Here is a 16,730-nt window from a genome sequence, read left to right as displayed (position 1 = left end):
TTGGTTTGTCACTTAATTATTAATGAACCAAATTAATTAGTTAATCAAATAAAATTTATCCAATAAGCTAAATGAATCCCTTTTCGTATTCTAATTTCAAGCCTAAAAATATTTTAACATAATATGACTAGAAAAAAATGGCCCTTTAAAGTGTTCAATGAAATCAAGTGTATTTTATTTATCGATCGAGATTGAGATAGCTACAAACAGTATAATGCACATAATTTTTAAACGTTTAATTAAAATGAAAATGCAGTTGTCAAGAATCAGATCACACTGCACACCAGTTGGCGTAACGCAAATGTGAGAATTTTCTTCGCCAATTGGGGTAACGCAATAGAGATTAGAAATTTTTAATTTCCTTAATTCTATTTTAATTTAAAACTACTTGATTAATTAAGAATGTTTCATTTTAAATGCATCAAACACTAAGAAAATAAACAGAATCCTTTGAAATAATCGGTCGAAGATAGGTTAAGTCTAACCTCGTTAGCGGGAGGGGGGGAATGAAGCCCTACTCATTTGGCGGTGGGGAAAAGAAGATTTTTGGCTATTTTGCTATTCGGGTTTTGCTGAGACGAATCCAAAAAAACAAATATCAAAATCGGTACAGCAGTTCTTGAGTTATAAATGGTGTAACTAATACGATTTGCGATTTTGTTTTATATATATAGATTATTTCGAATAATGTTAAATTGTTGCTTCTTTCCCCTCTCCTTAAAATCTTATTTGTATTCTTGAATATATGTACAGGGAATTTTTTCCCCCAGTTTTGAGTAGCAACCCTGTTATAAGATTAAATGGCCGTGGACTATCAGAGACAAAGCTTATGCATTGGCCTTTTGCATTGTCAATTTCGATGCCATTTGTAATTTTTTTTATAGAGGTCATTGCAGGTACCTTTTTATTTCCAAAGCCATGTAATTTATGGGTAGCAGGTTCGAGTTTCAATTTAATTTCTGAGCTACTGAAATCCATAGAAGACGAGAAGAACTCCCTATATCAATTAAAGCATCAAAATTATTAAATTTTGCCATCTTTAAACATAAATTAATCTCTCCTGAATGTCCATGGATTTATCTAACAAATTAACATTTAACATTATTTTCATTTCTAGCAATACAATTTTTTATATGTCATATTTTATTACATTTTTGGCATGTTAAAACTGGTTTTGGCAATGGACAACCCTGTGAAATGTGTCCAAAATTGTAGTAATTGAAGCATTTTGATTCATTTCTTTTACTGTGTGTGACATCTTTTTTCTTTCATTGAGTATAATAATAGGATTACCTTTAAAGGAATGGAGTTTTGTTTGTCATATGCCCCTTAGTTACATGGTTGTTTACGTTTTGATGTTGACTTCAAGGAGTCAAAATTATCTAATTTTTGACTAAATCATCTAGTGAAATATATTTAGACACTCATCTCTAAAATGATCATCTACTTCTTGAGATACTTTATGCTTCTTCTGTTCTGCTATAAAATAACTCAACTTTTCAAAACTATCTACTTTAACATCATTTATTCATTCATTAAAAAACATCTTAATTCCTATGCTGTCTTTTCATTTGCCTCTTATATCTTTATTATGCATAAAAAACTTTTGGCAAAAATTTTCTTGTTTTTAACTTGTATTACTTTAATAAAATCATTTTACCTTTTGTTAATCATTTACAATTTCATCCATTTCTCTGGCGATAAATTGAGCCAAGTCATATAGTAATAAGCCAAGCAAATAAATAACCTGTTTATTTTCTAATATATCATCTTGTTTGGCTAAACGTTCAATTTTAATTAAATATAAACTTATATCATTTTCGTGCAGGCCGAATTTCTATATCTAATAATATTCCAAGTTTGGCTTCATTTGCATACTGCCAACATTACTAGTGGCGATTGAATTTGTAAGTCTACTTTCTGCTTTAATATGTAATTTTAGCAGCTCAAATTCCATTTCTTCCTTTCGTGTGTGTTCTTGCCGCTTACGTTCTTCGCTTTCTTCCTTTCATCTACATTTTTTTCTTGCCACTCTTATTCTTCATTTTCATTACTTTCATTTGTTATTGTGTTCAGCCATTCATTGGAACTTCTCATACTCTTTGTTTGCCTAAATCCTTTTTAAATCGCTCATTATGAACATTATATTCTTTGACATCTTTTCCTAGTTAATATTTTACTAGTGATAATATTTTTAAATCACACCTTTTTACTTTATCTAAAATAGACACATTTATTTTAAACCTGTAAATAGATTATTCAGAATTATAAAGAAGATTATTTTTTATAAATATTCCTTTATATATTCTGATGGATGTTTTCGGAATATATCTGAACTTTAAATAAATTAAAAATTCTTCATGCACTAAAACTGAATGATACAGTAAATACATCTTTACTGTATCATTAATTAAATTACATCATTCAATCAATGTAATGTAGTTTCTAGTGAATGTTTGAAATTTCTGATTTCTGTTAATTTCTCATGTACTTGGCTATTAATTTATTCATAAGCATTTCTTTAAAAAAAGGATAAAACAAAATATTTATTAGATATTAAAGGCATACTCGTAATTTGATGTATCATCTTAGCTTGCATTCTACAATTTTATTATTTTGGTTCCAAAACATTTTGCTTTTGCCATTCCATTATATACATTTCATGTCTAATAGCAATAAATCTAGTTATCCTGTTTTTGTCAGTTACAAATAAAAATGTGACCATATGCAATATTATATTTAATATTTCCTAGTACAACATACTTAATACATGTATTAATAACATAAGCCTCTTAAATACATAATAGTAATAGATATTGAATTCTTAGTACATGTTGCTCTATAGAAATACTTTTAAATCTTTTAGAATATGTACAATTATAAAATAACATGTATCTCATTAAAAAAAGTAAATTAGGTCTTTTTTAGGTCCTGTAGTTTTAACTAAATATATTAATCAGTTATAATACTCTAAATTTTATGAACTTGCATTTACATAAGTATTAATATTAATGTTATTTTGTATTAGGTTGTTCGACCACCTTTTTCAAACTTCTCATTATGTACAACATTCCCTCGGAGACACTTCACAGAATCAAATTATTCAGAAAATCTCAGAGACCTGCAATTAGCTCCATCGGCTGTCCTTTTAATCCTTCCTGTAAGTACAAAAACTGTTTTTGCTCCCTTTACTTCTTACATTTGTTTCGTCTAATCAAACGCATTAATTAATGGGTGAAAGACATTTTCACAGTTTAAATAAAAAGGGCAACAATTTCAAATATTAATAAATTGTATAGTGAAAAATTTACATTCTAAAATACAATTTTATGAATATTTTGAATCTAGAGTTTACATAATTACTCATCAAGATATTGAGAATTGATTTTATTTTAGTTTTTCCTACACTCTATTCAAAATGTTTTTTATTATTATTTTTTTAAATCTGTGATTCAAAACATAATATGCACTACTTATTTTACATTTTGCTGATTAGCTTGCTCATAAGGAGCAAGGATCTTGATGGCCTTTTTGTTGTTTCCATATGATTATGTTTCTTGTTAATCAAAAGAAGTAGTCACAATTATCAGATTTATTATTCTGGAAACTGTTCATTTCTAAGAGTATTTTCATTTTAATTCATAAATAAATTCTATCAAAGATTGGCTTATATTATTTCCACTTATGATATCAGTAACTAACATTTTTTTTAAAATTCATATTAAATGTGTCAGTCTAATTTACACGAAACTGAAATAGAATTTGGTTTGTTATGGAATAACAAGTGTACCATCTAATAATTTAAGTAATGTTGTACTGTAATGTATGTTATAATGGGGGGCATAAAAACAATTTAGGCGCATTAATAATTTCAGAATTATAATACAAAAAGTTACAAAAAAATGACAAATTTTAAGTGTAGATTACTCTCTATCGTCTTCATTCAGGTAAAAGTCACTAATAACTGTATTTTCAAGATACTGTCAATTTAAATTTTTGACTGATCTTGAAAAAATAATAAAAATGTTTGCAACCTTCATGGTAGATTTACTGATGATTAAAAAACTTGCTTTAATCATTAAATAATTAATACACATTCTGGCCAACTCCTGTAGCTTGTCATGTTTGTGCGTGTGGACTTGATGACTTTTACCTGTCAAAATGTAAACTGCTTCTGTGATTTTTTTTTTAAATCAGTAATAATTTACGTGAATTCATTTGTTTAAATACAAGTTATGTATTAAAAATATTAACTTAGAAAAATAAATACTTTCTACATGATTCCTATTAATTTATTGCTCAGTACAAGTAAATTAATTCTAACATCTATTAAGATAACTGAAATACGAGTTTTTAATTTAAAACATTTTAATATTTTAAGCTTCATTTGTCTGTCTTATCTTTACCTTTGAGAATTTGTTATGCATAATAATTTTTTTAAAAAAGGTGGCCATTTACAGATAGTAAATCATTTTTAAAAACATTATCATATTAAGCTTTTACAAATGCACAATCATTTAAATACCTAAGATGCATCTTAGACTTTAAGTCCTCTTACTAAAGAAAATTAAAGGAACAAAATTTTAGTTAAGTTTACTGACAATTCTTTTTTTTTTTTCCCATCATATAATAATTTTTTATTGTAAACAATGCCACTCTTAAGAGTTGAAATCAATTTTCAATTACGAATCCATTCGTTAAACATTTGCTTATTGTTACAATTCTGTATTTTAAATTTCTATACTGTGATTCCAATGCATTCAAAATTACATAAGTTATACTTTAGATCTTTACTTATATTTTAATATTGTAAAAATGGTTTGATTAAAAAACTATCATTTAAAGTTGATTTCCATTTCAGGAACATGCTATTGCCAATGTCAATCCAACAAGTGGTTTCATTTCAAATATTTTTTGGACACTGATGTCACCTTTAACAGCTGTGTGGAATTTAATAAGATCATTTTTTCCTGGAAATACTGCAGATCAAAGCAATTCAGCTCAAACACAAAGTCCACCTGCTACACAATCGGAATCTTCCAAAACCAATAACAATAATCCCAGAAATAATACAAGGTATTTCATGGATTTCAAGTATGATGTTGTAATGTAACAAATTACAATAACTATGCATGCTAATTATTAGTTTCAATAATTTTATTGAATTAATCATCCAAAATATTTCACATACATTTACAAGGTACAAAACAAACAACATTGAAACATCACACAGCAGGAACTATAAGTCAGTAGACATATGAATGATAAATTTAAATGTGAAAATTCAGAAAATTCTTAATCTTTTGATGGTTAAGCATTAGTTCTTTTTTCACATCAAAATTGGTTTTCATTGGTTAACATTCATACTTGGAGTAAATGCCAAGTGAAAATAACACACTTAGTATTAAAACTCAAATTCTTAAATATATTAAATGACTGTAAACCACACTTTTCTTCACATTTGAGAACATCACCTCCCCCCTCGCATTTCTTATAGTAAATCAATAATATGAGAAATGCTTGAGCTAATAGCATTAGTCAAAATCTTTATTCGTAAAGTAAAATAAAAATTAACAAATTAATTTAGCTCATCTTTTATTGGCATAGCTTTATGCCATATATTGCATTATTACCAAAAATCTATGAAAAATTTGAATATTTTTATCACAAGGATTTTCCATTAATAAATTCATTTTTAGTCAAAATAAAGTAAAATTAAAATTTTCTGTTCTTGTATTCAAAAAGTATGTGCCATTTTTTATTTTTAGGCAACCTAATCAAGGTCGTCGGGAGTCTCCATTTGCCAAACGTGAAGGCAATATCTTTCGCATTAACAATCAAAGTGATGATGATGAAAACAACACTTGGAATGGAAATTCTACTCAACAGATGTAACTGTTGTATCAGCTTTGATGAAAAGCAAAAACTTATTTTTTAATGCATGCCATTGAAGAAGATATTAGAATTTTTTCTGCATTGAGTGTGGTTATTGATGTAAAAATGTGCAAATATAAAAATAAATATGCATCAGAACATTTATAAATATATTTTACAAAATAAAAATACACCAATACATATTTTAATATAGAAATGAACTAAAGGAAATTTAACGTCTTCTCCTCTTTTTGCGACGTACTGCATTCCCAGCTGCTTCCCCTCTCTTTCTTTGTTCTTTATTTTCCTTAGCTCTACGTTCTTCAATGTTTAGCTTCTTTTGTCTTAGAACCAGAACAATAGGATTGACACATGCTGGATCATCTTCTGGATCAGGCTTTTTATACTTTAAAAAAAATCCTATATTCAGCAAAATCCAAGCTTTGGGTATTACAGATTAATACTATGACATTTAAAATGTATTATTCAAATGACAACATTATCCATCTCAGTTCATTTTACTGAAGGCCACTCCTCCAATGCATATAAATTTAGATTTTAACTGTTGTGCATTTGTATCATAAATGAACAAAATTAAAGTATTCACAGACATAGAATTAATATAACAACATAGTTTCAAAACGGAGCTTGTGGGCTAATGAGCTGAAATTATAATTCAATCATTGACAGTCATAATTGCTATTTTACTTTTACAAAATAATAAAATACACTGCTAAAAAAAAAACTTTTAAGCAGATTGAAGTAACTAGTGAGGATATAGATGCTCTTGACAACCTGCAGACAAAATGTTAATGTACATGTCTTTTTTTAAAAGAAAAATACCATGCCACGTATGAAATTTATACTTCCAACACACTGATGGTGACTAAGACAGGGGGGGGGGGGACAGATTATACACTCTGGTTGCAACTTACTTCCACTTACACTATATAACTTTTGGCTTTAGAAATATTATAAAAACAGCGTTTATTGCAATATTAGAAATTTGTCTAGGATAAAAATTCCATTCATCTGTATATGTAGAATTACAGCTGGTATATTTCACAATGTTGCAGAAAATTATAAACATGCACCACTTTAGCTATTAATTGCAAAATTTGTAATTATGTCTAATTATATAAATTTTTTTTTTTTTTATTTTTTTTTTTTTTTTTCATACTGTAAAATCCATTATCTGTATTATAATATTTTTAATGTTAAACTGTGGCTAGGTATACCATCTATTGTTGCTTATGAGATATTTTAATTTTTTGAAGATAATTTTCATTTACATGAAGTTTCTTTAGTCTTAAGAAACATGTGCCACTCTACACATGTATTGACTGAATTATAATTTGAGATCAGACATTTGCAGTAGTTTTATTACTCTCATATTCATAGTGACGGTTTTCTGTACAGGCATTGGAAGCAGTCGCCTTGTACTCGAAACATGGGAGCTGGGCACATTGAATTCTTCTATTTCAGTGATGGAGATTTTGACTTGTTTACAAAAATTTTTTCCTTATTGATAACAAAAAGAATCAAACAAAACAGAGGGAAGTAAGCTTGAATGGAAATATCAAGAAAAATAGAACAAAAACTAAAAGAAAAAAATCCTTATTCAAAACTTTTTTTAATCCATCCCCCTCTAACTAGCTTATGAAGTTGTTAGGGAAAAAATATTTTTTTAACTACAATTTCATATAATTGATTTAGTTTGACGACTTTAAAAAATAAGAATTGCACTAAACATCATGAGAAGTATTCATGTTCTCTAAAATTCAAACAGATCTCTTGAACATACTGTTTGTTTAAAAAGGTTTTTCTGAAAAGTTGATGTGTATTAAAAAGGTTAACAGTAGAAAAGATTTATTTATTATAACATAAAAATATTTGAAAAAACATATCTTAACTGTTTAGTTTTATCAGCATTACTATCTTAAATTATAAAATTACCTTTAATTATATTTATTTCCACAACTCAGCCTTCAATATTTTTGCCAAGTTGCAATAAAGCACATGCTGTCATTAATCGAATAAAATTTCAAGCCATATGAACAACAAGATCTTCTTCAAAATTAGAATAACAAAGTGAATTTCCTAAATATTCAATTAATTGCCAATCAAAAAATTGAAAAAAAAATCTGCAAATGATATAACTAATGAAAAAATAAAATCATAAACATATTTAAAATTATATATAACCCACTCTTAATTTTGGTTAAGGACAGTTAAATTGGATCAATCCTCGAGATGCTTAGCATATTTCATAAATTTTTTTCAATAATTTAATATGAAGTTTCTAAAAGTTCTAAGTAAATGACATTTTGTATTGAAAAACACATTATATGAAAGAAGAGAAAACAAAAATTGCTTTGGTTTAAAAAAATTTTTATCAAACAATAATTACAAATAACAAAAATATTAAGATATTAAAACAAAGAGAAAACAACATTATTTTTTTTATATTTTTAAAAAGAAAACTGATAATCTATTACAATATTTGAAAATCCATCCGTTTTGAAAATATTGGAGGTGAAGTTGTTTAATAAAATTTTAAAGATTAGACAAAAATGGCATATCTGAAATTTGTCTCCAATACAAATGTAGAATACTTTATTTTGCATCAAAGTTAATACTTTGTATACAAAATAACCTTTTAACTGAAAAATAAGGTTCTGAGAAGATTTCTTGAGTTGTTTTCACATATTTCACAAATCCAATGTCTCAGATATAATTTTATCGATTAAATATTGAGGAGCAAATGTAAAACATTACCTTTTATTATTTATTTGCGATTAATTTAGATGCTGGAAAAAAACCTCATACATTCATAAGGAAAAGCGTGAATACCTCATCAATCTACTAGAAATGTCAAATTGTTGGTCAACAATATGTTAGATAAGATATATTTCCTACAGCAATGTCACTGTTGATTAATTATTGGAAAAATATGTATTTCTATTATTAGAAACACTGTTGTTTAAAAACTATGATAAATCATATTTACAATAGTTTCCAATTCTTCCCCTTTAACCCTTATCGTGGCAAGATTGCTTTTTTGAAGAAAAGCAAAAAAAAAAGTATATAGGTAGCTTCTTTATGCTATAAAAAATAAATGTTTAATAAAACTAAGTTAATATTATTTTCTAGTGGTAGTATATTTTTATAAAGTTGTATGTATGGTATACTATACAAAATGAACATAAGGGTTAATTTACATATGGTCTTCAACTTTATGCAAGAAACTGTTGATTAAAAAAAAAAAAAGTTGGATAGTTTCTGCCACATACCTACATAAAACGGGACCAAGGACAGAGAGTAAAACAATACCTTCTCTTTAAAAAAAGTATTCTGCATATTTTCATCATAACTCCTAAAAACATAATTACACAAAGCCGATTTTTACACCAATTTTAAAGTTTTAATGTCACTATAATATAATTTTATGTATTTGTAACTAACAATCATACAAGTGTTAGTTATCTATTTTATGTATTTATAACTAACAATTTAAAGGTCATACATTTTTTTTTCTGAATTCTGGTAATTTTCTACAATAGATTTCGTAGTTGCCATAAAAATCAAACCATTTTCATTGTTTCATCAAATTTCATTTGGTGGGGGGGTTTTGTGAAATTCCCCCCCCATCCCCATTTTTTCCTTCTTCTTCTTCTTTTTTTTTTTTTTTTGCCTTTATTGAAATATAAAGAAGAAAGATTCTGCTCATCATCTGTACAATTTAGATGAGGAATCAAAAAGTGAAATTATACTGCAAAGGGCAGGGCCAGCATTCTGGGGGGTGTCCCAACATGATCAAGAACTAAAATAATGTTTTGAACAGTAATAACAGCAAGGTGGAACGAAGGGCGGTCGAAATTTAACTGGAAAAATCTATGAGTTTTGAAATATGCAAAGTTTACATATATATATTAGATATATTACAGTTCAGTGCAAGTGTGCAACATACCACAAAGTATAAAGTACGGTCATTTACCTCACCTACTAAATTAAATTGCATATATTACTTTGATAATTCATACTTTAAAATGTTTAATATTGTTAGATCTAATCATGCCTCAGAAGTAAATACAAATTCTTAATTTTTCAGTCTTTAAAATAAGTTTCAGTTTATAAAATAAAAATATTTTAAATATTTAATATTAAATATTAAAAATATTTAAAGACATAGTGTTTAAAAATTAACAACCAAATTAAACTTAAATGAAGTATGCTTTATGTGATGGATTTTAAAAGAAAATTCTGCAGAAGGAGGCATGGAAGAAAGCTCAATTACATTTTTTGAAATAACTAAATATGCTAACGTTTATTTAAGTTTTTAATTAATGTTGTTTAATAAATTAGTTACTAGTAGTGTTAAAATGCAATAATATGTTGATGATTTTAAATTTATTAAAATATATAAGTTAGTAAACATTATATCATATAATATATTTTTAAAATAATATAAAGTAATAATGTACAACAATAAAAAGGCTGAGCTTCCATTAACCACAACAAAAGGCAGAATTTACTCTTTCAGATTTCACTCTTTAATTCACACTTTTTCAAAAATTTACTTAAGATCACCGATGTCTCTAAACATGTCTTATTATTCCTAATTTTTTTATAATAACTATAGGTATCATAAAGTATGAATGTATATTGTAGATCATTCTGCGTCATTTTGCATAGAAAAATTATTTTCTACCTAAAATCATATTTCCCATATAATTTTACTTATTTTCTACTGCAATATAATAAAGTAATAAACAATATAATATATATTAAGTATTGAAAAAAATGAAGCTAAATTATGAAAATTATTTATTAAAGTTTTTGTCACTCTAAATTAAAAAGAAATTACTAATAATAAATGTCATGGAATTACTATACTTAAAAGGAATTTACTATAAAAATGCCATGAATATGGAAGAAAAAACATCAAAATATAGAAATACATATTAAATAATAACATATTGTAATCAGTGGAAATGGTTGTAAAAGAAAATAAAAATTTTCAAGATGTGGCAGCAGCAATGAATATTTCGAAATCAACTCTTCTTTGGCATGTCCCAAACCATAAATCATTGAATTAAAAGGATATAAAATTACAATATTTATTAATTTTCTAAAATCTTGTCCCGTTCTCCTCTTATATGAGTTCCACATCTCCCATATATAAGGGAAGCGTGGGAAAAAAATGCTCTCAATTTTTAACTATGCAAATAACAGCTAATTATTTTATTGAACTTTTTAATAAATTAAAGGACACACTGTTAGACTTTTATAAATTGCACACACACACACACACACATATATATATATAAATTGGCTATGTTTAAGAATGAAAAAAAAAAAAAAAAGTAAAACTAAAACTATATGAGCAATCAAAAATAATCTTTTCTTCAATAAATAGTAACTGTGGTTAAAATAGAAAATTAAATTTTATTTTATATTTTTTAAATAAACTGAATTACATATCCTATTCACGTCAGCTTATAAAGAAAACAAAATATAACAATATGCAATTCAGCAAAATTTGTTAAAACATGAATTTCATGAACTTTAGTAAATTAATAACGAAGAATATATAAAAAACAAATTCCTTCATGTATTTATTATTTTAAAATTTATTAGGATTATATTCAAGATTAACAAGTTCTTAGGATATGCTATATAAATTTCCATATTCAGCTCATTTGAAATCCGTCAAACTATAAATATTTAGTAAATGGATGCAATCCTTAAAACAGTTATAGAAATATACACAACTAAGTCTAAAAAACCAATAAATATTTTTCCATTTTCTTAGTTTTCAATTTGTAAAACTTACCTTGTTTTTCCTAGCTTCTACATTGGCTGGTTTCTCATTTGTAAATTTTACATAGGCGCGCATTTTCTTTCTATTTATTAGTTCTTTTTGCATTATATGGCATATCCTATCCTCATCTTCTGCCGTATATGCAAAATATATCTCAGCAAATCTGTCCATATTTCCTTTGACTCGCAGATAGGCAATCCTAAGGTCCTCTTTTTCCTCTTCAGAATCTAAAATGTAGAAAGTCATTTTGCTATAAAATTACTAATAAAAATAATGTTTCTTGCACAGTCTTTTCATACACTTATTTTTCAGAATCGATTCTATTTTTTTTAGGTGGGGGGGGGGTGATCAGATTATATCAGCTTCACTTTTAGTGAAAGTGAGGCTGATATAATCTGAAGAGCAAGAGAACATTATTTTCAAAAAGCCACCTGATACTGTAAAATTTAACCCAATTCCATTTCTCTTTTGGCAAAAAATTGATTATATACATAAAATTAAATTTAATATACCAATAGATTTTTTTGGAAATAAATACTTTTAGACACATACAACTATTTAATTATCAACACAGCCAACTTTCATTTCATAAAAGTCTATTAATCCTATAGCAACATAAAAGTGAATGAAAAAAAAAACCCTGGGTTTTCCAATAAAAAGCTAGTAATTTCAACAATATTTAGTAAGTTTATTTATTAACTTCATGTAATTTGATACAGATACAAAAATAAATCCTCCTCTCTGAAGAAAGAAAATATCTCATAAGTAAATATTGCAGTGTTATAACAATGAATTTTAATGCTTGCAAACTCTTAATTAAAAATTTATAATAATAATTTATCAAAAAAATTCATTGAGAAGAAGGTAATATTCCAAAAGAAAGCTTTAACTGATCAAATTTTCTAACTTTGCTACACACTCAGGAATTAAATTTTGTATGCTTAGCTTAAATTCATTAAGGCTTTATTTCCACCATGTTTCTTGTACTCTTTATCAACTAGAAAAATAACTAAGAGGAACTAAATGCAATTAAAATATTTTATCTGTAAAAATAAAAAAGTAATAAAAGTAATAATCAACTGAAAGGGATTATTTTCAAATAACGCACATTTCTTTCAATTAAATAAGAACTATTAAATATATATAATTTATATTTTGTTTTAAAAGAAAATAATGGTGAGAAAGGACCATTTAAATTCTACAAAATAATCTTTACTTTAGACTTATTCGAATAGTATCACATTTTTTTGCTATTTAGAATAGACCATTTAAATATGAAAAGCTTTAACATGCAAAGATATTATCCAAATATTATATATATATATTAATAATATATTATATAATATAAATATATATATATATTATTTTTAAAAACATTATCAAAATTTACAATAAATTTTCATCTAAAATAGTTCACTCCTATTTGAGAACACCATTCTTCTTTCTCAAATACAAGAGAAAAAATTTCAAAACTTTTGCATGTGTAACAGCACTTTCAAAAAAAGGCAATTTAAACTGTTTCTTAATCATGTATTGTTTCTGTCAACTGTTTTCACATGAATATAAATTTTACTCCTGACAAATAAATGAATTCATGAAAATATTTTCTGAATAGAATTAATCACTTTGTTTTTATAATAGACAACAAATATTCTTTGTTTTATCCAGACTAGAGATTATCATTCTATTCAAACTTCGTACCATATGAAATAGGAAGTAAAAACATATGCACCATCATTTCTCTATTACAAAATCAATAAATCTGAAATAAATTGATTAAAATAATCAAAAAATTAATTTATCATTTAATTAAAAAAATATCAAATTACAAAATTAATTTATATTTGCAAATAAAATTTCTACATCACAATAAAATATGCTATATGTAATAGTAAATAGTGGGTAATTAATTAAGATTTATTACTAATGACAATTGATACAATGAATGGGCCTGATGAATTCCAGGAAGTCATGCATCATCAGATTCAAGTTACAACCATGTCTCATAGTCGAGAAGATATATTGTGATTAAAGGTTAAAGAAATTTTATTGCTTTCCAAAAATATACTTGGATTATTTTCTTCTTTTTAACCAAGAACTAAGCAAATTGTATTTTATGCAACTATGTCACTCGAAGAGTCTTGCACCGTTTCTCAAGTTTATTCATTTTCATAAGAAATCAACTCTTCAAAAAAGAAGATAGATAAACTTACTCCTATTTGGAAAATTTGGAGAAAATGGTTAGAAATTCATCTGAAACTACTTCATCATGTAAATGTTATAGTAGACAAATAAATAGTATATACTCAGTAAATCATCTAAATATGAAGTTAAAATATATAATTTTTATATGGTAATAAAATTTCATTTCTTTTAAAGGCACAGATTTATACCAATATTGATCTCAGGTGAAAGCCAGAAAGAAAATCAAGGCTGTGAGTTGTGAGAAATCTAACATATGAATTTAGAAGGCACAATGCTGTGTGTGATAACCCCTTTACTTCCTACAAACTACTTCTAAAACAAAATATTATTATGCTCCATACTATGAGAAAAAATAAAGCAGAATCTTCTGTTCAATCAGTAAATAACAAAATTCATAATTCAAAAGTTTTACGTGTATATTATTGTAACAAAACAAAAAAAATAATAAATAAATAAATAAACTAAAAACCAAAGAAAAGAACCTGCAAATGATATTAATAATGTTAGTAAAATAGTTCTAGATAACTTTTAAATAAATATACATTTGTAAAAGAAAAACAAATTGCTGGCCTATGATTATATTTTATGATATGTCAGACTGTTGTTCTGCTTACAAAGCATTAATCCTCTGGACATCAGTACATAATAAATAGAATGGAAACAATTTGTTAAAAACAATGTTGTTTCTAGAAATAACAGGATAATCATGTATTGCTTTAAATATCCAGACAAGACAAAATCTCCCCAGAAATGAAGAGCCTTGTGCATAATTGAAAGGTTCAGATGTAAAAGACAAAATGATTTATGATTAACCTCCACTATTAATTTAATATTGAATATTAAACATGTCCTGCTCATCACGCAATGACTAAAGCAAATGCAAGAAATATAAAAAACATATAAATGCAAAATCTAGGTTGCAGATTTTTATCCAAATTGCGAATAAAAAAGAGGTACGATTTGAAAACTGGTCTAATTCCTTTTCTTTTTATTTATTTATTTTTTTTATTTTAGATACATATGTTTATATTTACATATGTTTATATATACATGTGTTACATTATTTTCAATTATATCAATCTTATTGTGTTAAAAAAAAATTTATGTCTAAACATAATATTGATCTGAAGACATGGTGAACATACACTGTAGCAAATAGTAATTAATATTCTGGTTATATTGATTCCAACATTATATGCACATATGAAAAGCGAATGGCTGGAATAAGAGTTTATATCTTTTAATAACTAATGCCTTAATTTAAATGTCTTGTTTCTTAAAAAATGAAAATTAACAATTAACACTGTACCAACAGCAGCTTACTGATATTTTATGCTATAACTTTCTTTTAAAACAACACTGAAAATACAATTTGTGTGATGCTGTTATTTTAGATTGTTCTAAAATTTCTTGAAAAATATAGTGAATTAATCTTGGTATTGGTAGATTGGTTTGAATCAATCATCTGATATCCTTCTAATAAAAAGATGGTGGAACAAAACTGCTTAAAAATATTATAAGGGCTTTAAAAAAAAAACAAATTATTGAGATTTTTTAATCAATAATTTATATGCTGTGAAACTAAATATATATCGATGCACCAACTGTAATCCTAAAATTTCAACTTTAATAAAGAACATAAGAGGATACAAATTAGTAAGAAATGATCTGTCTTAGTTGAAATATGTCATCATGAAAGAATGAAATTAGAAAATGTTGACATTTTCCAGTAAATCCAGGGAATATTGAATGACAACAATGTGAGCATTCACAAGAGAATAATAATACATATTTGCCAAATTTTGGTCTTTCCCAGTCGCGCACACACACATATATATATATAATATTAATTACTTAGTGACAGTTTATTTTCTTAAAAAAACTCTTATATTTTTAGAAATGAATTTCCCCCATTTCTTGATTTTAATTGTGTATGTTAGTTTTATCTACAGTTGCTACTGTTTTGTTATGCACATTAAAGATTACGGAAACTATATTAAAACTGTGTAAATTAAGAATTTAATACATTCTTTTCTAATATATTTGATTGAGTATGATAACCAAAAATACAATAAAAAAATAGGGGAAAATTTAAAAGGGACATCATTTTATAATAATTTTAATCTTAAGTGTAAAAACTTATCACCTAATATGATGTAATGTACCATCAGTGACATGTGTACTATAGGTTGAAGATCCTTAGTCTAGACATGCATTTAGTTAAGTTCCAAACTTGTAATTCCTGCATTACAAGTCGCCAATACACTAACATCTCTCTAGCAACCCCAAATCCAAATAGTTTTTTGTTTACTTATTTGAGTGAAATCATTATATGGGAATTTTTTACCTTTGCTCAGCAATATGTAGATGTACCAATGCCTTCGAATGCAATCTTGAACCATGATGCTTTCTAAAATGTTGCATTTTTTAACGATTTAATAAATTATATATATTATACAGTTTGCTGTTAATTTAATGGAGCAACAGCATAAGAAATATCAAGCATTAAGGCATAGTAGAACTGCAATTTTAAAAATATTTACTAACTCTCTTTTTTAATTCGAAATACGTAAGGATTTAATTTAACAAAGAAAAACTGTTTCTATTACATTATTGGGATTTATAGAAAAAAAAATAATTTCAACTTTATCCAGGGTGTGTTGCAAATGAAATGTATTTTAACAATAGATATTCAATGCATGATGAAATATCAGCTTTACTGTAATAAATAATTTATTTTATGTAATATCATTAAATCAATTTAATGACTGAAAAAGAACACTTCAATAAAATGATTTATAATTAAAAAAATTTAATTATATTTTAA

General features: G+C 26.0%; 2 protein-coding genes across 3 annotated transcripts in view; one reads left to right on the top strand and one right to left on the bottom strand.

Annotated features, from left to right (window-relative positions):
* The window catches only part of LOC129965923 (UBX domain-containing protein 4-like), a 50,591-nt gene extending 44,556 nt beyond the window's left edge, over positions 1 to 6,035 (top strand). Inside the window, exons 12-14 of the mRNA XM_056080210.1 lie at positions 3,029 to 3,160; positions 4,862 to 5,076; positions 5,769 to 6,035. Coding sequence (XP_055936185.1) covers positions 3,029 to 3,160; positions 4,862 to 5,076; positions 5,769 to 5,895 — 474 coding nt within the window. The 3' untranslated portion in view covers positions 5,896 to 6,035. The remainder of the gene's footprint in view (positions 1 to 3,028; positions 3,161 to 4,861; positions 5,077 to 5,768) is intronic.
* The window catches only part of LOC129965924 (dnaJ homolog subfamily C member 9-like), a 33,017-nt gene continuing 22,311 nt past the window's right edge, over positions 6,025 to 16,730 (bottom strand). Inside the window, exons 4-6 of one of the 2 annotated variants that reach the window (XM_056080211.1) lie at positions 16,251 to 16,313; positions 11,711 to 11,925; positions 6,025 to 6,280 (exon numbers count right to left, since the gene is read on the bottom strand). In XM_056080211.1, the coding sequence (XP_055936186.1) occupies positions 6,107 to 6,280; positions 11,711 to 11,925; positions 16,251 to 16,313 (452 nt within the window). In that variant the 3' untranslated portion in view covers positions 6,025 to 6,106. The remainder of the gene's footprint in view (positions 6,281 to 11,710; positions 11,926 to 16,250; positions 16,314 to 16,730) is intronic. The other variant, XM_056080212.1, reaches the window with a different exon arrangement.

Source organism: Argiope bruennichi, chromosome 4 (assembly GCF_947563725.1).
Source record: "Argiope bruennichi chromosome 4, qqArgBrue1.1, whole genome shotgun sequence".
Classification (NCBI taxonomy): domain Eukaryota; kingdom Metazoa; phylum Arthropoda; class Arachnida; order Araneae; family Araneidae; genus Argiope; species Argiope bruennichi.
This window is presented reverse-complemented; position numbering and strand designations above follow the sequence as displayed.